This window comes from Scleropages formosus, chromosome 1, assembly GCF_900964775.1.
Source record: "Scleropages formosus chromosome 1, fSclFor1.1, whole genome shotgun sequence".
Taxonomy (NCBI): domain Eukaryota; kingdom Metazoa; phylum Chordata; class Actinopteri; order Osteoglossiformes; family Osteoglossidae; genus Scleropages; species Scleropages formosus.
The window spans coordinates 43,712,703-43,734,209 of NC_041806.1; the positions used below are offsets into that span (position 1 = coordinate 43,712,703).

The 21,507-nt window shown below is 38.6% G+C and overlaps 5 protein-coding genes across 5 annotated transcripts; all 5 read right to left on the minus strand.

Annotated features, from left to right (window-relative positions):
- Positions 1 to 409: 409 nt before the first annotated feature.
- On the minus strand, positions 410 to 1,459 carry LOC114910987 (trace amine-associated receptor 1-like). Its single transcript, XM_029253823.1, has one exon. It carries the CDS (start codon positions 1,457 to 1,459, stop codon positions 410 to 412), a length of 1,050 nt encoding a protein of 349 aa, XP_029109656.1.
- A 2,993-nt stretch (positions 1,460 to 4,452) lies between these two features.
- On the minus strand, positions 4,453 to 5,499 carry LOC108929165 (trace amine-associated receptor 1-like). The gene has a single exon (XM_018743533.2). It carries the CDS (start codon positions 5,497 to 5,499, stop codon positions 4,453 to 4,455), a length of 1,047 nt encoding a protein of 348 aa, XP_018599049.2.
- A 3,653-nt stretch (positions 5,500 to 9,152) lies between these two features.
- Positions 9,153 to 10,208, minus strand: LOC108929164 (trace amine-associated receptor 1-like). Its single transcript, XM_029256781.1, has one exon. The coding sequence runs from the start codon at positions 10,206 to 10,208 to the stop codon at positions 9,153 to 9,155; it is 1,056 nt and encodes a 351-aa protein (XP_029112614.1).
- Positions 10,209 to 14,385: 4,177 nt separating this feature from the next.
- LOC108929163 (trace amine-associated receptor 1-like) lies at positions 14,386 to 15,417 on the minus strand. The gene is made up of 2 exons (XM_018743531.1): positions 15,102 to 15,417; positions 14,386 to 15,029 (listed from the first exon to the last, which is right to left on the minus strand). The coding sequence occupies exons 1-2, from the start codon at positions 15,415 to 15,417 to the stop codon at positions 14,386 to 14,388; spliced, it is 960 nt and encodes a 319-aa protein (XP_018599047.1).
- A 2,200-nt stretch (positions 15,418 to 17,617) lies between these two features.
- On the minus strand, positions 17,618 to 19,793 carry LOC108933513 (trace amine-associated receptor 1-like). The gene is made up of 2 exons (XM_029253926.1): positions 18,827 to 19,793; positions 17,618 to 17,667 (listed from the first exon to the last, which is right to left on the minus strand). The coding sequence occupies exons 1-2, from the start codon at positions 19,791 to 19,793 to the stop codon at positions 17,618 to 17,620; spliced, it is 1,017 nt and encodes a 338-aa protein (XP_029109759.1).
- Positions 19,794 to 21,507: the final 1,714 nt, after the last annotated feature.

Genomic DNA, 21,507 nt, shown 5'->3' on the forward strand with positions numbered 1-21,507 from the left:
GGGATCTTTTTATTAGTTTACTTTGAATCATGCTCAAAAACCGCTCCCTTCATGGTAGTCTTGTAGGACCGCAATTGGGAAGCACTGTTGCAGAACACTCCCTCTTTATTCAGCGGCTTGTTATTCTACCCCAGGTACCTGAAAAAGCAAACATTTGAAGAGGTACAATAATGAATTACCGAATCAATACAGTAACAGCCTGAAACCAGGGAGTATTTTCTTTCTAGTTTTAGAAGCTTTATAACATGTAGTCTCATTTTCTGTGCAGTGTATATTTTCTTAATGTATGTTTTCATGAAGCAACCCTATATTAAAGTGCAAACAGATGTTTCATTTTTGTTTTTTCATTTTAAGATGAAGAGGTTATATCTCTAAATACTTGAAGAGATACACACCCACACAACAATGTTCACACCAACTTCATTCGACATGAATCTCTGTAAAAGATCCTTCCACTGACAATTATCCTCAGTGCTCTTCTGAACCAAGAGTAAAAGAAAGCATAAATTAGAGGGTTAAAACTAGAGTTCATATAACCAAACCAAACGAGAGCATCAACCAGTGTAGGTGGGATAGTGTAGCCAACGAAGGGGTCTGTTATGGTGCACAGGAAAAATGGGGTCCAGCAGATGAGGAATACTCCAACTACTATTGCCAAGATGATTGTCCCTTTTCTTTCTCGTTGTCTGGAAAGTCTGGACCCATTTTCATCTTCCACCTTTAATTGCTGTGCTTGTTGTTTAATGGATCTGGTATGACTTCTGGCAACCTTATAGATTTTGATGTAAATGCCAAACATGATCAGACCAGGAATGAAAAAAGCTAATATTGAGGAGAATGCAGCAGATGCTTGGCTGAAGAACACTGGGCAACCCCCATGGCAATACACATTTGTCTCATAGAAATCCTCGCTGCCTTTCAGGTTCAGTTCAGAGAAGATCATACCAAAAGCAAAGATGGCAGGAATCAACCAACTGGTTACAACCATGAAGAGGGTTGTGACCGAGTTAATCATGGACTGGTACTGAAGTGGAGTACAGACAGCAATATAACGCTCGACAGAAATGAAGGAGAGATGGAAGATGGAAGAAGTGCTGAGCATTATGTCCATGCTGGTGTGGAGCTTGCATGCCAGTTCACCCAGGAACCAGCAGCCCTGCACAGAGCGCATAGCACTGCAAGGCATGACCAGGGCCCCCAGGAGAAAGTCACACACAGCGAGTGAGAGGATCAGGCTGTTTGTGGAGGTGTGCAGCTGCTTGAAGTGTGATATCACTGTGATGACAAGGAAGTTTCCGCTCATGGTGATCACTATCGCCAACCCCATGAATGCAAGCATGGAGAACTGAAGGCTTAGGGAGTGGGCCAACTTCTCACAAGAACCGTTCACTGACTTATAGCAAAAATGTGTCTCCATGTACATGCTGTTGCTGTTGTGCAAGCTGTTTGAGAAATTCATTCTATTCCAAGTTTGAAGGCTTGTGTAAAATTGAAGTTGTTTCTCCTCGCTGTAAGAAATGAGAACAAAAAGACAAACAGATAATGGTAAAGCTGGAGCCTTGAAGGTCAGATGTTGTGTCTTTGACTCACCCGAAATTCTGAATTTCTTGTTCAATAACTTCATTATTTATATACTTGATGTTTTTTAAGGAGCATCCTCTTTGAGAGAGACAAACCTATAAGAGCAGGTTAAGCAGCAGCCTCATGCAAATTTTGAAATACATATCAAATCCAAAGATGCTGACGTAGGAGACCTGAAATTGTGTTTTTCCCTTGTGTGTTCTGAAGTCACCTGCAGATTTCACTTAGTATTTTGTTGAAATGAGAATGTAAGCTTTTTAATGTTGTATGATGAGGATGCAGTAATATGTGAGTTGAGGGACTTTGAGATCATCTTGTTCTTACAGAAAACTTGAAGTTACTGTAGTACCTGTGACCCAGTACTGCAGTTTTGAATACATTTATAATTAAGGCACATTCACATTGACCTCAGTGGGAGCAAATGGTTGAGTATTTATGAGTCAGTTACTTTTTGTGAAAATAGGACTGCATGTTATTGACTCTCTCCACTGACAGCCTCCATTGTTTTCAGGGTTACAATGAATAAAAATAACTTATAGTCAGTGCTTCCGTTTAATGCTAATAATGAATTAAGGAAAAATACAAATAAATTGAAGAAAGAAATGTATAAAACTGCAATAAGAAATACTGAAATAATTTCAAAGCAGTTTATGGTAAAAGGGGGAAATATATATTCATGTATTTTACCAGTTGTTCATACATGATTATTTTTCACATCAAATTAATTGTGTCAGATTTGAGATTAGTGGTTAGATGGTTATGCTCAGTATATTTTATAGGGCTACTAATTCCTGGAAACTGCAGTGTAATTGAAGGTAGAGCAACTACTACACATCAACGATTCTTGCAGCTCTTCTTGCACCTACATGACCTGCAGAAAATAAAGTGTAGTATCATTGCTTTTCCGTTAGGTGGTGCTAATTTACCACGCAAACTTGTAACGTATCTTGTGTTTTGTAAGGGACACAATATAGTATTTCTGTTGTTGATAAACATTCAAAAATTTGAAATATGTGTGCTTATTTTTTCAATTTGATGAAAGTTGTAGTTAAAGGAGACATTTTTTTTCCCGTAAATTGAGGATAAACATACATGCAAAAGACCAGAGAATGAGTGTTAGGTGCCTTTCAGTTGCAAATGTATGAAAGCAGTGGTGAAACTGTGTTAATGGATCTTGTTACAGTTCTTTCAGGCCTTGTTCTACTGTCTCTTTGGAGAGAATTAGGCAATGACTTTAAAACACAACTTTTATACAGTTAAACAAAGTGTTAAAATATATTTGAATTGCAATGTCATGCAGAATGAGAGGTGCGGTGGCACAGCAGTTTTGCCCAGGTCCTGCTCTCCAGTGGGTCTGGGGTTGGGGTCCTGCCTGTGGTGCTCTGTGATGGAGTGGCGTCTCATCCTGGTATGTCCTCTCACCCTCCAGCCTTGCGCCCTGTGTTGCTGGGTTAAGCTCTGGTTCACCACGACCCCACTTGGGACAAGCACTTTCAGACAGTATGTGTGTGTATGCCATGCAGAATTACTAAAAAAAATCTTTAGATATATTTCTTCTATACACTCTTAAAATGAAATCTTATAAAAAGTTATAATTTTTCTTCAATTTCATTATTCAGCATGAGCTGTCATCTTAGGGCCCTTGGTTCTTAACCCTGTTTATGGAACCCTGCATATTCAAGTGTTTTTCCAATCTAAATTTTTAATTAATTTGTTCTGCATGTACTGCATCATTTTTTGCTTTCAAGTCACTAAATAATTTAGGTTATTCACTCCTTTAATTCTACAGTAACTTATTCAAACTTTCACAAGTGATTAAGAAAATGGGGTACTAGTAGCACAAATACAAAATTGGGAAATTATTAGCACAAATGCACTGCATCTGTTTTCAGTCTCACTGTAAAAAAAGTATGATAATGCAAATTGTATTTATGACAACTGAATACTAATTTACTGATGAGTTCAGTATTGTTGTGTGATTTATTCAGTGCACAGTAAAACAACTCACTTTTCACCAAAACCAGCACAAATAAGTTGTAATGTCTGGACGTGAAATGGACACGGACGTCTTTTAATGTAACATCCAGACACGAATGCAGGGTGCAATGATCTCAATAGCAGAGTGTACGTACAAGTGCACAGTGCAAATTTAAGAAATAAAGTGCAATGGTGTCACAGTGAACACAGAGTGTTCAGACAGTAAGTGAAATGGGTTTACGCACACGAGACAAATACACAGAGATCAGACGTGGACTGACTTGGGATACGGGATCAGGATAGAATGGCAAAGGGCAGGTGCAGAGGGGAACAAGACTGGACTAAGCATAAGACTGGAATAGAAATACCCTGGAAAAGAACTCAGGAAACAGGTCAGTGAACTCATATCTCTAGCAGAACCATAATAAAATGTCAGTTAATAATCTACAGATCCAGGATGTAACTTCAGCCTTTTCATAGGAGTGAGAACTGGTCAACTGGTCAGCTGAGACCACGTGTGTCAATGCAGTTTGACTGATGTAATGTGATACAGCTGTTGGACATCAGCGACTGTTCTTCGGGTTGTGAAAGAAGTGTCATTGGACCAGGACTGGGAAGAGGTATTCTGGAATACAAACCTTTTATTCAACATCTTTTTCATTTAATGTGAAACACCTGCAACAGAAAAGGTTTTAACGGGGTTTAACATTTCGTACTGTGCCATTCATATTACTTAGATATAATTATTTTGCATTAGTTTGGTGTTATTCACAGCACATGTAATCAAATTTCCCAAAATCAACACTGCATTAAAGTTAAAAATATTGGCATTTAAACTGACAGGTATACTATGTCATGAAGCACTGAAAAAATGTACACATAGAACAAATATCTTCATTCAGAGTACAGTCTCATTCGACAGGAATCTCTGTAAAAGATCTTTCCTGTGATAATTATCCTCAGTGCTTTTCTAAACCAAGAGTAAAAGAAAGCATAAACTAGAGGGTTGAAACTCGAGTTCATGTAACCAAACCAGACCAGAGCATCAACCAGTGTAGGTGGGATGGTGTAGCCAATGAAAGGGTCAATCATGTTGCAAAAGAAAAATGGGGTCCAGCAGATGAGGAATACTCCAACCACTACTGCCAGGATTATTGCCCCTTTTTTCTCTCGTTGTCTTGAAACTCTGGACCCATTAGAATTTTCTACCCTGAACTGCTGTGTCTGGCCTTTAATTGATCGGGCTTGACTTCTGGCAACCTTGTAAATTTTCATGTAAATGCCAAACATGATCAGACCAGGGATGAAGAAAGAGAACATAGAGGCAAATGCGGCAGATGCTTGGCTGAAGAATACTGGGCAGCCTCCATAACAATACACATTTGTTTTGTAGAAATCTTTACTGCCCTTTAAGTTGAGCTCAGAGAAGATCATTCCAAAGGCAAAGGCGGCAGGTACAAGCCAGCTGGTTATGACCATTAGCAAAGTTGTCACAGAGTTCATCACAGATTGATACATTAGTGGGGAGCAGACGGCAATGTAGCGCTCAATAGAGATGAAAGAAAGGTGGAAGATAGAAACCGTGCTCAGCATGATGTCAGTGCTGGTGTGGAGCTTGCAAGCCAGATCACCCAGGAACCAGCAGCCATGGATGGAGCGCATGGCACTGCAGGGCATGATCAGGGCCCCCAGGAGGAAATCACACACCGCTAGAGAGAGGATCAGTCCATTTGTGGAGGTGTGCAACTGCTTGAAGTGCGATATTGCCATGATGACCAAAAGGTTCCCACTCATGGTGACCAGTATAGTTAACCCCATGAACGCAAGCATGGAGAACTGAAGACTTAGTGATCGGACAAACTTCTTGCATGACCCACTCACTGATTCGTAGCAAAAATATGTCTCTGCATACATGCTGTTGCTGTGGTCGGATAAGTTCATTTTATGTGAGGGCTGAAGGCCTTGAAAAAATAGACGTTGTGTCTCCTCACTGTACCTCAGAAAAAACAAAAAAATCCTAAGGCTGTAACCTTGGAAGTCACATGTAATGCTTGTTTATGACTCACAAGAATATTATACTTTCTTTCTGAAGAACGATATTATTTATATAGCTGATATTTGTTGAGGGACATCCCCTTGGAGAGAGATAAACCTATGGCAGCAGGCCGTGTAGTGACTGCATGCAAATTTAGGAATATTTAACAAATCCAAAGATGCTGACGTAGTAGATAAGAGATGATGTTTTGTCTCTTGTGTTTTGGAAGTATGACATGTAGATAGCATCTAGTTAAAGCAACCATATGACAGCCTTTTCAATTTTATGAAATTAGGGTTTCGTGTGGTGATATTCCAGTATTTTTTGTCCTTAATATAACTATAACCTGAGAACTAATGTTCATGAAAACTAATGAAAATTCAGTGCTATCTATGACCATGTACTGACGATTGAATTTATAATTAAGGCCCATTCACACAATTATGTCACCATAGAAAAGGATGGCAAGTTGAGTAAACATCTGTATAGCAGATGCCAGGAAGTTAAATGCCTGTCGAATGCTGAGTAAAAGCAGGACTGTTTTACATTACATTTACATTTATTCGTTTAGCAAATGCTTTTCTGCGATTTACATCTCAGAGAACATGTACATTTCTGCACATTTTTTTTTTAAAGTATGTCTTTCTTCTGGTACATTTACAAGTAGCTGAATTGTCTTGGGGGTTTTAGGATTGTATGAGTTGGTGACCTTAAACTGTGTGTGAATAGTGTATGAATAGGGGAGTGACTGTGTGTGTGTCCTGTCCAGGGTGTACCCCCGTCAGCCTAGTGATTCCGGGATAGGCTCTGGACAGCTGTGATCCTGATCAGGACAAGTGGTTATTGAGGATGAATGGTTTCAGGATTTCATAGCATTTGTTTGTTTATTTACTTACTTATTCTGGTGATGCTTTTCTCCAGAGCACCTTGCGGTGTTATGCTACTTGCACTGATCTTGACATTTATGCAGTTGCATTTTTGTAATGTAATTTTTAATGAAGCAATTCAGGGTAAGTACTTTGCCAATGGTTACTAGGGTAAAAGGTCTGATTGCAGCTTGAACTACTACTCTACCTGCTGCCTCTCAGCAAGCCTTACCAGGAACATTAGAACTTGAGTTATATGTACTAATTAACCAAAAGAAGGTGTCACACAAACCACAGTGTGTTGTGATGGGCTTTGCAAAGGTAAATAAAACTACACATTCTGGAAAACATGTTTCATGTATAGGTGAAGAAGAGTGACCCATTAAACTGAAGCACACTTATTGAGAGGCAGGTGGTACTGTAGTGGTTAGACCTGTTGTCTTTGCTTCTAGAGGTTACAGGTTCAAATCCCCCCTTAACCTGTAGTACCTATGATACTTAACCTAAACATTGTTCTAGTAAAAATTCAAGAGCTTGATATTGTAAGTTGCTTTGGAGAAAAGCAGGGGGGTGCACTGGCATGATGGGTTTAGCAGGGCCTGTGCTGTGGTGGGTCTGGGGCTCAAGTCCTGCTTGGGGTGCCCTGCAGTGGATGGGTGTCCTGCTGGGATAGGGCCCCAGCTCACTGCAACTCTGCTTGGGTCAAGTGGTTGCACACATTGTGTGTGCCTTGGACAAAATCATCAGCTAAATGAATAAATGTAGTGTAACTGTTGAAACAAGAGTGACCTTCTGCTGTCTTTTTCCTGTGAGTGAAGTGAAACAAGGCAGCAGATAACTGTGATTTGCAGTTCTAGCTACAGTTTTTTAATTTGTTAGCTTTACTCTAGACTTTACTTCATCGTGTTTTCAGAGCATCAGACAACTCAATAATTCATCAGAATATTCGACAACCATCAGAAGATAAACAAAAAGGATTTTAAGCCAAAAAAGAACTCCAGGTGGTCAGAAATAAAACATTTTATTTAAAATTCCAGAGTTCTGTAGTATCAACAAAAAAGTGAAAAAATACTGATATTTCTGTGCTTCTTAATCAACAGCTATTTTCTGTTTTTCAGTAATTGTTTAGAAAGCCCTTCAATGCAAAGACAAAGTACGTAGAATCTGAATAATGCAAAGGGAGACAGTTTCTTACGTTAAGATAGTGGTTTTCAACCTTTTTAGTGATGTCACCCATAGTGAATTTTTTTATTTGACTGTTTTCTCCAAAAACATATAATGATAATAATAATAATAATAATAATAATAATAAATCATTATATGATTCAGCAGTTCTTAAAAAATGCAATAACAAACAAATGAATGCTTAAACATTTATGAAGATTATTAAGATGTTCAAGCCAAGGCAAAATTACAAACAATCTTGCGGCACCCCTGGGCTCTATCAATGGCTCCCCGTGGCACGCTAGACCACTACATTAAGCACTAAGGGTTTGCTTTCTTACTCCCATTGTGCCTTTTTAGAAAACAGCTACTCCCCTTTGTCCTACATATGCGTTTGATTAATCTGCTGAGAGAGCCCTGTAACCGTCCTCAACTAAGCTGTTGTTTTGGCACTATCATCTGAGACATTGTAAGCGCAGGGGTCAAAAGATCCTGTTAAAAAATCTACACAATTAGCACCATCCCATTAAGAGGTGTCAATATACACAGGAAAACAGTTTGTACTGCCATCTCGTACTGATAGAGCAGCTGGCCCACTCAGACCTCTCTAAGAAGAGACAATAGGGGAGATGGAAGGTAACACCAGCAGGGCAGTCCACATGGGGGGTTCTTACAATGCTGGGGAGGTGGGATCCCTCTATGAGCAGTTAGAAAATTTTAGCTCTGAAGCAAAGGAAATAATCCCTTTTAATATGAAACAGTTACAAAATCTGACAGAGGCTATGACCAAACTACTGTTCATACACTACACTCAGACAACTAAGACCTAAACAAAGACATAATTTAGCAGTACTTAAGAAATATACATGCTCAAGTAAATGTATCAGTAGGCGCAGACTTCCTTCTGAGTTAAACATTAGGAGTAAATACTGATATGTGAAAGCAAGAATATATAAACATTTTAACATTTTATTAAAATGTTATTTTTCTGTTAACTTTAAGAGCTGTGTCTATTTCATACAATTCAATGTATAGCAGCAATTTCTTTATTTTATAATGGATTAAAATCATCTTATTGTAGAAATAGTGATATAAGAATAAATAATTCTCACATCCAACATGTTACAATTTAAATGATAATGTAAAACCAAACTTTAAATTTTAAAGACACCGAAGAAATATTTCTAATATTCATTACCTAACTCTTCACAAGAGCAACCTATCTGTCTTAATTGATCTCCACCATTTATCAAAAATTTGCAACCTTGAATTCCTTTTATTCTGCAGCTGTTTTTTTGCACACCATTCAACCAGCAGAGGGAGACAAAGAGTAAAAGGTTTTAACACGTTCAGTACAAAGAGCTCATATTTTAGAAGCATTAATAGTTTTATAAACTGTACTGTGATTTGTTTAAGTTTAATTTTACATCAGTTTTCACTGGAGGAGGGAGAGACATAAGCAAGGGGTTATTTTGTGTATTTATGCTATTGCTTACATACATACTGTACACATTGGTGTACAAAGATGTTCATTCAGAGTACAGTCTCATTCGACAGGAATCTCTGTAAAAGATTTTTCCCGTGATAATTATCCTCAGTGCTTTTCTAAACCAAGAGTAAAAGAAAGCATAAACTAGAGGGTTGAAACTCGAGTTCATGTAACCAAACCAGACCAGAGCATCAACCAGTGTAGGTGGGATGGTGTAGCCAATGAAAGGGTCAATCATGTTGCAAAAGAAAAATGGGGTCCAGCAGATGAGGAATACTCCAACCACTACTGCCAGGATTATTGCCCCTCTTCTTTCTCGTTGCCCAGAAACCTTGGACTCATTTCCACCTCCTACCCTGAACTGCTGTGTCTGGCCTTTAATTGATCGGGCTTGACTTCTGGCAACCTTGTAAATTTTTATGTAAATGCCAAACATGATCAGACCAGGGATGAAGAAAGAGAACATAGAGGCAAATGCGGCAGATGCTTGGCTGAAGAATACTGGGCAGCCTCCATGGCAGCGCACGTTTGTGTCGTAGAAAGCCTTGCTACCCTTTAGGTTGAGTTCAGAGAATATCATTCCAAAAGCAAAAATGGCAGGGACGAGCCAGCTGATTGCAGCCATGACAAAGGTTGTGGTGGAGTTCATCGTGGACCGGTATGCAAGAGGGGTGCAGACAGCAAAGTATCGGTCAACAGAGATGAAGGAAAGGTGGAAGATGGAGGAAGTGCTGAGCATGATGTCAGTGCTGGTATGGAGCTTGCACGCCAGATCACCCAGGAACCAGCAGCCATGGACGGAGCGCATGGCACTACAAGGCATGATCAGGGCCCCCAGGAGGAAATCACACACCGCTAGAGAGAGGATCAGTCCATTTGTGGAGGTGTGCAACTGCTTGAAGTGCGATATTGCCATGATGACCAGAAGGTTCCCGCTCACGGTGAGCAGTACAGCAATCCCCATGGAGACAAACATGAAGAACTGTAGGCTTAGTGGGCGGACAAACTTCTTGCACGAACCATTCACTGACTCATAGCAATAGTGTGTCTCTATGTATATGATGCTGCTGTGGTTTGCGCTATTTGAAAGGCTCATTTTAGAAGAGGACCAAAAGACCTATAAAAAATAAAGAAACATATTTAAATTCAGTGCTAAATGTGCAGCATAATTCATAGCAAAAAAACTGTGAGCTCTAAAATAAAATCAGCTAAAGCCAGCCAACTGTGACATTCCATAATATACTGAAAACTGAAATAGAGAATCCTTCCAAGAATAAACTGTGGTCACAATGTAACCTATACTTAGTACAAGTACTGCTTCAGTCAAGTGAGAGAAATATTAAACAATATTTTTGCTATTTCAAAGACAACATAATTAATAAAAAAGGTGCATATAGTCAGTATAATTTTTTTTTCTAATAGTGACTGCAGAATATTTCTTTGCTATTTTCTTTAGAAGTGTTAATTAAAATTTTATACCGCAGTTTTTAATAGGTTTCAATTAAAAGAAAATTTTCCACATTGTCACCTTCCCTTTTCTCCTAAAAACTCAGAATATTGTTGTATAGACAATAATACACACACACACACACATTTTCAGAACGAAAGCTGTTATATTGCTCATTTCTAACTATGAACCACTTATTTTAGAAATCATAAATGTACTTTTAATAAAAGGTACAGTAGGCCGCTTCATTAAAGCCTTAATCTCATAAACACAAAGAATTGTCATAACTCTCACAGAATCGAAAATTAGGATTCGTTATGATCTCAGGCACTCACCTGTCATCCTCTGAAGTGCTTAAATATATGCTTACTCCAGCCAAAATAGGGGTTAGCAGGGCCTAAGGTGGGCTGTAACTGTTCCCTTTGAGAAGGATCTTGTCCTATTAAGTTCGTGTATGGTCATCATATTATCATCAATCATGGAAAATTACGGATGTGTCCAGAAATATACTGTTTTGCTCACCATGGAGAACATTAATATGTAACACAATACCAGCCTGTCCAAATATCTGTTTCCTGAGCATACAGACCTGTTTTCGAGGCAAGAATCAATAGCAAATTAAAAAATACTCATATAAACTAGTTGCAGAAGGGAAATACATGATAAAGAACCTTTCAGTGCAGTTTGACAGATTAAATAAGATCTCTCCACCTGGAAGGGGAAAGAAAAACATATATTCTGCTTTCTCTAGTGTGTCCATTTATGCAGGCATGGAGAACTGGCTTAAGTCAATTATCGGTGATAAATCGTAAAGTCAGTAGACATGACTCTAATGTATCGTGAAAAAAGGATATTACCTTGACTACATAATTTCACTGTGCTTCATTTGATCTATTGAATATGACTGTATTGTTGACTGTTCTTTTGCAACCTGAATAGACTGTAAGCTTGATAAAGCGCATCGAAAAAATCCACATACAAGAGACATATCTATAGAGATAAGAACAGATCTGAAAACACAAATGATTGAAATACATATATTGAATAGATATATAATACAAATGAATGAATTCTTTGAAAGAGCTGGGCAACAGCTGTTGCTGTGATGCCCACACCAAACCAGGTAATGAGTTGTTTCACACTCTGAGCATTGACGTAATTTAAATGTCATGTGTGCCACGTCAATACTTGTCAAATAAAGATAACCTGAAGAACAAATCAACTGTTATTTTCAAAAAAAACTTTGTAAAGCCAAAATACAGCTTAGCTGTTATAGAGTGACACAAGAAGGAATTTTCCAGAAGGTTTTCATTGTTTTCACTTAACATTTTCATTACATTTTAATGGAATATTTCAGGCTTTTTCAGGTTCATCTGACTTGAATATGGTTGCATATGGGAAAATGTTTTTTTTTAAGAATTTCTAATGAGCAATGTGATGCTTAGAAAATAAGAACAATGATGTAGAGGATTATTAGCAACCATATGGATGGACTCAGTTGCAGTGACAGTTCTAGTCAGTCTCCAGCTTATAGACACATGTAGAGGACAGAACATTCTGGAGACACTTTGTTTGCCAATGCTGACATTGACTCAGCATCATTTAAGAACAGATTGAGTGAATATGACTGTGAATATGAAGTATTTGAAAAATTGTTCGGGTAACACTTGCTTATTATGTATATTCTGCTCAGAAAATAACTTACGTAGGTGAGTGGCAACTCTTCTGATGCACACATTCAAAGGAATTCTGCTTAAAATAAATGTACGTCATTCATTCAGGATACCTGCTTTAAAAGGTCTGACTGGAAATAAAATATGAATGTTGAAGTGTCTGCTTGCTCCCATTCCAGTAAATGCAATGATTCCTATAGATGTACTTTAGACTTTAGACATTAGTACAACTCATTTCCTCCAAATGGTGCACAAATGTGTTCAGTATTGGATAAGACGTATTTCAACATGAAGATGTTTGCCCAGGAAGAAAATATTTAGAAAGCAGCTTAAAAATTGTCTTTCAAAAAAAAAAAAAAAACAAAAAACAGTACAAACTCTTTTACAGCTGAAGCAAAATGAAGTGTTCAGTGCCTATAGTTGTGAGGCAAGTTACCATCTATTTATACAGCAGTTAATTTGATTGTGTATGTGGGCAAACAGTTAGTTTCTGCTGATCTTCACCTGCTACTGCCTGAATTATTTCTGTATCTGGCCCTTACTTTCATTAATTACTGTTAGTAACTGCTACCACTAGTGCTGTTGCTAATAATTATTACTATTGCTATTTCTAGTTACTTTTTCATATTAAGTCGGGGGCGCGATGGTGTGACAGGTTTAACCGGGTCCTGCTCTCTGGTGGGTTTGGGGTTTGAGTCCCGCTTGGGGTACCTTGTGATGGACTGGCGTCCCATCCTGGGTGTGTCCCCTCCCCCTCCAGCCTTATGCCCTGTGTTGCTGGGTTAGGCTCCAGTTTGCCGTGACCCCACTTGGGACAAGTGGTTTCAGACAATGTGTGTGTGTGTTTCATATTACTGTTTCCCTGCTCTACACACAGTAAGGAATAAAATACAGTTTCAGACATACCATATATTTTTGTATTAATTTTTACAGCATGGAGCATGGTTAGCTATGTTTAGCTAAAATGAATCATTTTGCAAAGCAGAATGATGAGATGCTTATGGTCCAGCTAAGTGCAACCTTAGATTGCAGCTACCTACTGGTTCACTTTTAAACACATTAAAGTCTGTGCTCACATTTAGCAATTCTTTCCATTATTTACTTATGTTTTACAGTGTTTACATCAGTTTATCGTCATCTGCAGTCTGAGTCGAAAGTGGCGCTGACGTCATGTTTTCCTGAGATAAAAAGCAGTGTGTAGTGAAAATGGGGGTTAAAGGTCATGCTTACTGAGTCAGACAAAGGTCTTGTAGTGGTGTTTTATATTGTTGTTTTTATAGTGGTATTCTTGGTGGCTTTATTACTCACCACAAACTGAGGAGTTGCTTGTATCATGAAAGAAGCAGAATGATGTATTTGAAATGAATTATTAAAATCCATGTATTGTTGTGTTCAAATTTTGGGGGATATAATTCTAGTATGTCTGGGACTATGCATAATGTCTTACATAGGTATTTTGGAGAAAGTATACATTTTAATGTTTAACATCACAGATTTTCAAATATGTACAGTAAACCTTTGAACAAAAACTTTATACATTTTGAGTTATGACAGTGACTTGCGTTTTATTAGTATTGCCGGGGGGGAAGAGGCACGGTGGTGCAGTGGCACAGCGGGTTTGGTCTGTGCCTGCTCTCTGATGGGTCTGGGGTTTGAGTCCTGCCTAGGGTGCCCTGTGTTAGACTGGCCTCCCACCCTGGGGTATCCCCCCCAGCCAAAAGCAATTTAATGTTCCAAGGCCATCTGTGTTCTTCTGTCAACTATGATACTACTTCAGATGCCACACTCTGGTGCAGGTGTCATAAAACATAGGCTAATTATAGAAGGGGTATAAATTGTATCTGTGTTTTATACTGCAGAAAGAAATCACATCTGATGTGCTTAAAGCTTTTTTAAATACACACACACATTTTCAGAACCGCTTGTCCCTCACGGGGTCACGGGAAACCGGAGCCTACCCGGCAACACAGGGCGTAAGGCCGGAGGGGGAAGGGGACACACCCAGGACGGGACGCCAGTCCGTCGCAAGGCACCCCAAGCGGGACTCGAACCCCAGACCCACCAAAGAGCAGGACTGCGGTCCAACCCACTGCGCCACCGCATCCCCCTTTTTAAATACAATCAATTCTAAATTAGAGAATTAAAAACAGGAACTAGAGTACAGGTGAACATAACCAATTTCCTTGAGTTTTAAACATTTTCTCCAAAGTAATTCTGAAAGCCCTTCTGAACCACTTATAAAAGAAAGCATAAATAACAGGATTTAGTCCAGAATTTGTGTAACCGATCCACACAAGGACCTCTAGTAATAAAGGTGTATCATATCCAAAAACTGAATTCACAGTGTTACACACAAAGAAAGGGGTCCAGCAACAGAGGAATACTCCGACTACAATTCCCAGGGTCTTTGTGGCCTTTTGCTCTGATTTACTCGAAAAGTCTCCTGCCCTGGCAGAGTTCCTCTTTAGACAAGCGCTTTTTTGAATGGAATAGACTTGCCTCCGTGCAATTAGGAAGATTTTCAGGTAGATGCTAAGAATGATAAACCCTGGGTTGTAAAAAGAGAGAACAGAGGAAACAGAACTGGCTATTTTGCTTTGTATCACGAAACAGCCTCCTTCACAATAAAACTGTTGGTAGTAAATATCCTCGAGGCCCAGAATGTTCAGCTGCAGAAATATCATCCCAAACCCAAATACGGCAGACAAAATCCAGCTGATCATGATCATGGTTACTACAGCACTGGTAGTGATCCTAGTCTGGTACTGGAGGGGATTGCACACAGCGTAGTATCTATCAATGGAGATCAAGCTGAGGTGTAAGATAGAAGCATTGCACAGAGTAAAGTCTGTACTGGTATGGATTTTACAGAACAGGTTACCCAAATACCAGCAGGTCTCCAGTGAGCGAACCATGCTAGGTGGCATGATGACCACACCTACAAGGAAATCTGCCATGGCCAGGGAGAGCACAAGGTAGTTGGTGGGAGTGTGGAGCTGTTTCAAATGAACAATGGCAATGATGACGAGAAGGTTCCCAAACACAGTAACAATTATGACAGCCCCTAATAAAATGTACAAAGGAGCTCGTACTACGACTGAATAAGCATGTTTTGGGCAAGACTTGTTAGAGGATTCATAACAAAGCAGTACATTTTCATGAGTCCCAAAATGGCTGGTGTTCATCTTTTCGGATCAGAAAGCGGGGAACTGCTTCACCTACAGAGGAGAAATGGAATATAAGTTTTTTGAAAAACAGCCTATTCCCATGATCAATAACAGCTTATTCACAGAATCAGATATATTATTTTTCAGAAGTTACCATTGTAGTTGGAGTCATCCACTGAAGTATTGTTCTATTTGACTGCACTGTTGAGTGCTTATGAATCTTGTATTAGTCCGCAAAGTTCAGAACCAAAGAGAAGATCCTGTTATATACTGTATAGTCACCATCTGACTGAAGGTTATTTCCCATCATTCATTGCATTACCCTCTGGAACCATAGTTATATTCTTTCACATTTGAAAAACAGCCTATTCCCTTGATTAAAACCACTCATTAGACCCATTAAGATGTTTTTTTAAACCAGTCTCACGGTAACAGTGCAGTAGGTTATTTCAGGCAGAATGCAATGAACCCAATCAATGTAGAAAGAGACAAGTGTATCCATGTTGACAGATTATATTAGGCTTATGTAACATAATTCACTTAAGTATCTTGTATATTCAGACAGTTGCTATTAAAATAGTTCAGACACTAATTTCTGGTTGTAATTCAGAACGGTCAGGAGAATAACATTTTGGAATATAAACTTGGAATGTTTTAATTCATAAGGGGGTGCGGTGGCGCAGTGGGTTGGACTGCAGTCCTGCTCTCCAGTGGGTCTGGGGTTCGAGTCCCGCTTGGGGTGCCTTGCGGCGGACTGGTGTCCTGTCCTGGGTGTGTCCCCTCCCCCTCTGGCCTTACGCCCTGTGTTGCCGGGTAGGCTCCGGTTCCCCGTGACCCTGTATGGGACAAGTGGTTCTGAAACTGTGTGTGTGTGTGTGTGTGTGTGTGTGTGTTTTAATTCATGTCCTTATTCATCATACAGCATGATGTCACACTTTAAATTTAAAGAGGGTAAAAATTAACTCAGGCCTCTGCTTATCACAGTACATACACACACACATTGACTGAAGCCACTTGTCCTGAGTGGGGTTGTAATGAGCTGGAGCCTAACCTGGCAACACAGGGTGCAGGGCTGGAGGGCAAGGGGACACACCCAGGACAGGATGCCTGTCTGTCGCAAAGCACTCCAAGTGGGACTCGAACCCCAGACCCACCAGAAAACAGACACAGGCCAAACCTGCTGTGCCACTGCACCACCACCACCACCCACAGTACACTGAAGCCATAACCCAACCTGGCAGATTTCTCTTCTACAACATTTGTATGACCTCCCCATGTTTCACAACTCAATCTACATAAATCCAGGCCCAGGCCATAGTGACACCCTGCCGCTATTACTGCAACTCTCCCATCTGATCTTCTGGCCTCTGCCATCAAGCCTGTCCAGATGATTCAGAATGCTGCGCCAGAAATTACATTTGGTCAAAGGTCAAAAAGTCAAGGGTCAAAGGGTGGTCAAAGGGTCTATACTTTGATATATACAAGAGTTGATTGCAGGGGATGGGGAGGATGTGCAAGTCCAAACTTATATCTGAACAATAATACTCAAAGCCATTACCTCTCAGATGTTACAGGTCTAAATCCCACCTCCTCCTGTAATACCCTTGAGCAAGGTACTTATCATAAAATTGTCCAGTTGTGTAAAGGGATAAATGAAAGTAGCTTAACACTGTAAGCCACTTTAGAAGAATGTGACATCTTAATGAATAAATATACACACAATAAAGTTCAGCAACTAAGTTATTTTATACTTTTCACAGTTCCAAAAACCTCTCAAATACAATTTTTTTCACTGGTTTTTGTAAAATTTTTTAATAATTGAAAAAAAAACAATTGTCTTATCAACAGTATAAAGATACTATAAAAATACAATAGATAAAGAAACAAACAAGAGATTAATTTGGGCTGGATAATTTGATTGCATATGTATTGATGAGAAACATGTAAAGTCATCGTTGAGTATTTCACACATAATCACTTTTCAATTGTGATTTCAGTTTATTGCGTCGGACCAAATGTTCGAGACCCCGACCAAATACTGCTCCTGATACACCTTAGATGGCTTAGGGTGCAGAGAGCTGAATGAGAAGAGGTAACCCAGAGCCCACATCACCACATAATCCATGAGCTGTCAAAAAATTTAAATAGTTCTGTCCTGTCCTTTTGAACAGTCCCTCCTGGGACATGTGAGACTAATGTGCAGGATGACTCCTAGTATTCAGGAGAGGGAGCCCTCTGCTGGTGCTCCATAGTACTGCCACTTGGGAGCTGTTGGAAAAAAGTGTTTTTAGACAAGACAGAAAACAAAACAAATTTTGAACATAATTTTAAACTTATTGTCCTAATTGTGTTGGTCAGCTAAGGAGTCAGTGCTTGCACCAGGGTATAACAACATGTTTGCAAGTTTAAGATGCCAAAGCATTTCTGGCTTTCTGGCTTCTTACCTGACCATAAACAGATCTGCTTCGTGGAATCGACAAGACTCCAGCCAGACAGCTATGCTCCTCCACTTCTGGCTGCTTGGTGGTCCCAGGCACAAAAAATCCAAAGTCAAAAGCAGAAATATTTTTGGTTCTGGCTCCAATGTGGTTCCCTCTCTCACTCAGAACTGCTAAATATCTCTCATAATTGAAGAAGTGTCTCAAAACGTATCTCTTTTCAATTTTTTTTCCCCCCAGCAGTTTTGTTGTTTCAATTCTCTTTTAAGCTAACAAAATTAACTGATGCACAGCTTTTGGAGTCAGACAGACCTTATTCTTAAACGGTGAAGTAGCCGTGGATGGGAAATGTTGTATACAGATGTCTGTCTTATTGCAATGCATATACAGTAAACGCATACAAGTTCTCTTTATATAATTTAGAAAATGTAAGGGGCTCTATATATGCTTAATTCTTTTGATTGTGACTGTTTATACCGTTTTCCAGTTCTCCTTGAATATAAATGAATGTAGCTTGTGTGGCTGCATAGGTGGAAAGAAAGAGGAAAAAAAGTTAAATATTTTCAGTTTTATAGCTTTCAGAAAAGATGCACATCCGTCCCCTGTGTACAGACACTTCTTATACTGATATTTACTTAGACATCTTGCACTGCTGTTTCTGCTGGTTTCTTGCACTTCGAAAATTGTAATTAAACCAGCATTTTGCAGCCTAAATTTGATAATAAGGACAACTTTGACTTTGATTTTGAAGTTGATGAGGATGCCTATATAAATATTAGAATAATGCTGTTACTGGTTGTAGATATCTTGGTGCAATTTTAAATGAACTTGTATATGTCCTGGAAAAGATTATACATTTTTTCAGACAGATTTTCAGGAAGATATCAAGTTTGGACCCTGTGAAGTGGGTGTACAACTTTAATTAGGACAATTTGTCACTTTAATCACATCTTTAGAATCATTTAAATACAGTATTTTTTGAAAAGCACTTTTGAATGGCTTCTGGAACCATGTGAAAGAAAAGGCATAAATAACAGGATTTGTCACAGAGTTGCAATAGGCAAACCATGTTAGAATTTCAGTAAGGAGTGGAGAAAAGAAGGGTATAATTGGATCAATCAAAGTGCACAAAAACCAGGGGCCCCAGCAGATGAAGTAAACACCAACCACAATTCCCAGTGTCTTTGTGGCTTTCGGTTGTGTCTTGTTCAAAGTAGCTCTCTTTTCCAAGCTCATATTTGCACAGACTCTACTTTGAATGGAAAAGGCTTGTCTCCTTGCAACAAGGAGGATTTTCATGTACAGGACAATAATAATAAAGGCAGGGATGAAGAAAACAAGAAGGGAGAATATTACAATTGACATCCGGTTTTGCACCAGAATGCAACTTCCCTCACAATGCAAATTTGAATTGTAAGTATCCTCAGTGCCCAAACTGTTGAGCTTCAGAAATATCATCCCAAAGCCAATAAAAGCAGAAACACTCCAGCAGCTCAGGATCATGGTCATTGTAACACCATTTGTGATCTTTGTATGGTAATGAAGAGGCTGACAGACAGCAATGTATCGATCAATAGAAATTAATGTTAGGTTTAAAACTGATAAAGTGCTAAGCATGATATCTGCACTAGTATGTATTTTACAGAACATGTTACCCAAATACCAGCAGGTCTCCAGTGAGCGAACCATGCTAGGTGGCATGATGACTGCCCCCAGGAGAAAGTCAGCGACAGCCAGGGAGAGAACAAGGTAGTTGGTGGGAGTGTGGAGCTGTTTGAAATAAGTTATAATAATGATGACAAGAAGATTGCCTAATACAATTAGAAATATCACAGCTCCTAATAAAACATACAGAGGAGCCCGTACTGTGGCTGAATAATCATGTTTTGGACAAGATCTGTTTGAGGATTCATAACAGAAGTGTATGTTGTTATAGGTCCTAGCTTGGCTCATCATTTTCCAGGTCATAAAGCAAGATTTACCTAACAAAGGAGGAAAGAGAAGTCAAAAATACAGTACACAATGATAAAATATATGGTCACCATATCCCTTCAGACACCTCATATAGTGTTTCTGTGATTTTATGTCCATATAACATCACATTCAACATTTATTCAAAAATGTTTGCTTATGGCAGAACTATTCAGTGAGATACCATGAGATTGGTATAAACCTTACCTCCATCAGATGTTCTGCAAAAGAGTTCAGTAGCAATGAATTTGCATTAAAATGTATATTTATTACTGTAACCTTGACAATTGTACACTTCATAATGTTTTAAATACTTTAACCACATTTCTTAATGAATCTGTGTTTTGCCTTTCTAAATTTCTACAGTTTCACTTGTGTTCTCTTCAAGCTGTTGTGAAACTTACCTCAATCTGAAGTTCTGCAAAAGTGTCCACTGGAAAGAGAGGGTCTGCTAAATATCTTTACAGAGAGGCAACAAACTTGATACACATCATACCTTGCATCACCCTCTTGATTCACACTTTTTTCCCATTTGATTAATTAAACTCTCAAACTCAAAACACTGATTTGACTCCTTAGAATGTTTTTTTTTCTTTTTTAAATCATAAAATGACAGCAAATGTCTGAAACAGCAAATTATTTAGTGTGTAATGGACCATTAACAGATTGAAATACTTTATTTTTGCAGTTGTAATTTTAAAAATATTTTATGAAAACTTCTACTGACTTGTCATGTATTAAATGGCCCTGGAACCCTTTTAAACTTTAGTGTTTTTGTTGCACATACCGATATATATATATATATATATCTGTTGTAGTGTCCACTTTGCACTGTTAATTTTGACTTTGCAGACGTACTATGTACAGTACATATTGCCACATGAAAGGCTGATCAGTGTTGATGTAATTGTTCTCAATCTTACCTCAGTCTGAAGTGCTGCAGTAACCACAAAGTAAATCAAGTATCAAAGGGAGGCTCATGTATTCTATGGTCAGATATATTTATATCAAAGGTGTTCATTATGCAGCGGATTTCAGGCTGCAGATTTAAATTAAACAGGCAGTAGGGTCTGTATTATGTGATCATGTTTAAGTTATCAAATACTTTGTGACTAAATATCATTTTCTTCCCTCCAGAAATATATCATATACAACGTCAGAAACTAAACAGCTAGTGTTTGTGGTTTTTCAGTTGTCTCTGATTTATTGCATTTCTAAAAAATATGAATTTACTGAACATTTCAAATGGCTCATCCATTCCCATTCCCATTCCTATTCTCCAGTAGCAAAGGGAAGCTCTGTCATTTACCTTTATGGTTTGACAAACCTGTTCCTGAATGAAATGGTTATTCTTGTATTGCAAAAGAACTATTCACTCTATTCTTCATTATCAGTAATCACTGTAATGCAGTACTCCATTTACATTATGCAGTAATCCATAGCCTATTTACTATTTGAAAGTATATATTTACGTAGGTGTTGTCATTTTGCAAAGTAACATACAATGTCAGGTTTTCATTTTTACTTGGTTACTCCACTGATCATCAAGTATACATATTTGAAAAAGAGTCATACGTAGCTTTCACAGTGTCCTTTTTTTAATGGGAATTGTCTTTTTTTGAAACTTTTTCAGAGATACAGATACAAAAAAACTTGATGTGACAATTACATATTTTTACATGGTAAATTGCAATGTTCC

Coding starts and splice junctions, on each gene's coding strand:
- LOC114910987 (XM_029253823.1), bottom strand. CDS start 1,459: ATGAATTTCTCAAACAGCTTGCACAACAGCAACAGCATGTACATGGAG.
- LOC108929165 (XM_018743533.2), bottom strand. CDS start 5,499: ATGAACTTATCCGACCACAGCAACAGCATGTATGCAGAGACATATTTT.
- LOC108929164 (XM_029256781.1), bottom strand. CDS start 10,208: ATGAGCCTTTCAAATAGCGCAAACCACAGCAGCATCATATACATAGAG.
- LOC108929163 (XM_018743531.1), bottom strand. CDS start 15,417: ATGAACACCAGCCATTTTGGGACTCATGAAAATGTACTGCTTTGTTAT. Junction 15,030..15,101: donor GTATTTGGGTAACCTGTTCT/GTAAAATCCATA, acceptor TGATCTCCATTG/ATAGATACTACGCTGTGTGC.
- LOC108933513 (XM_029253926.1), bottom strand. CDS start 19,793: ATGATGAGCCAAGCTAGGACCTATAACAACATACACTTCTGTTATGAA. Junction 17,668..18,826: donor GTTCCAGAAGCCATTCAAAA/GTGCTTTTCAAA, acceptor TTTTTCCAACAG/CTCCCAAGTGGCAGTACTAT.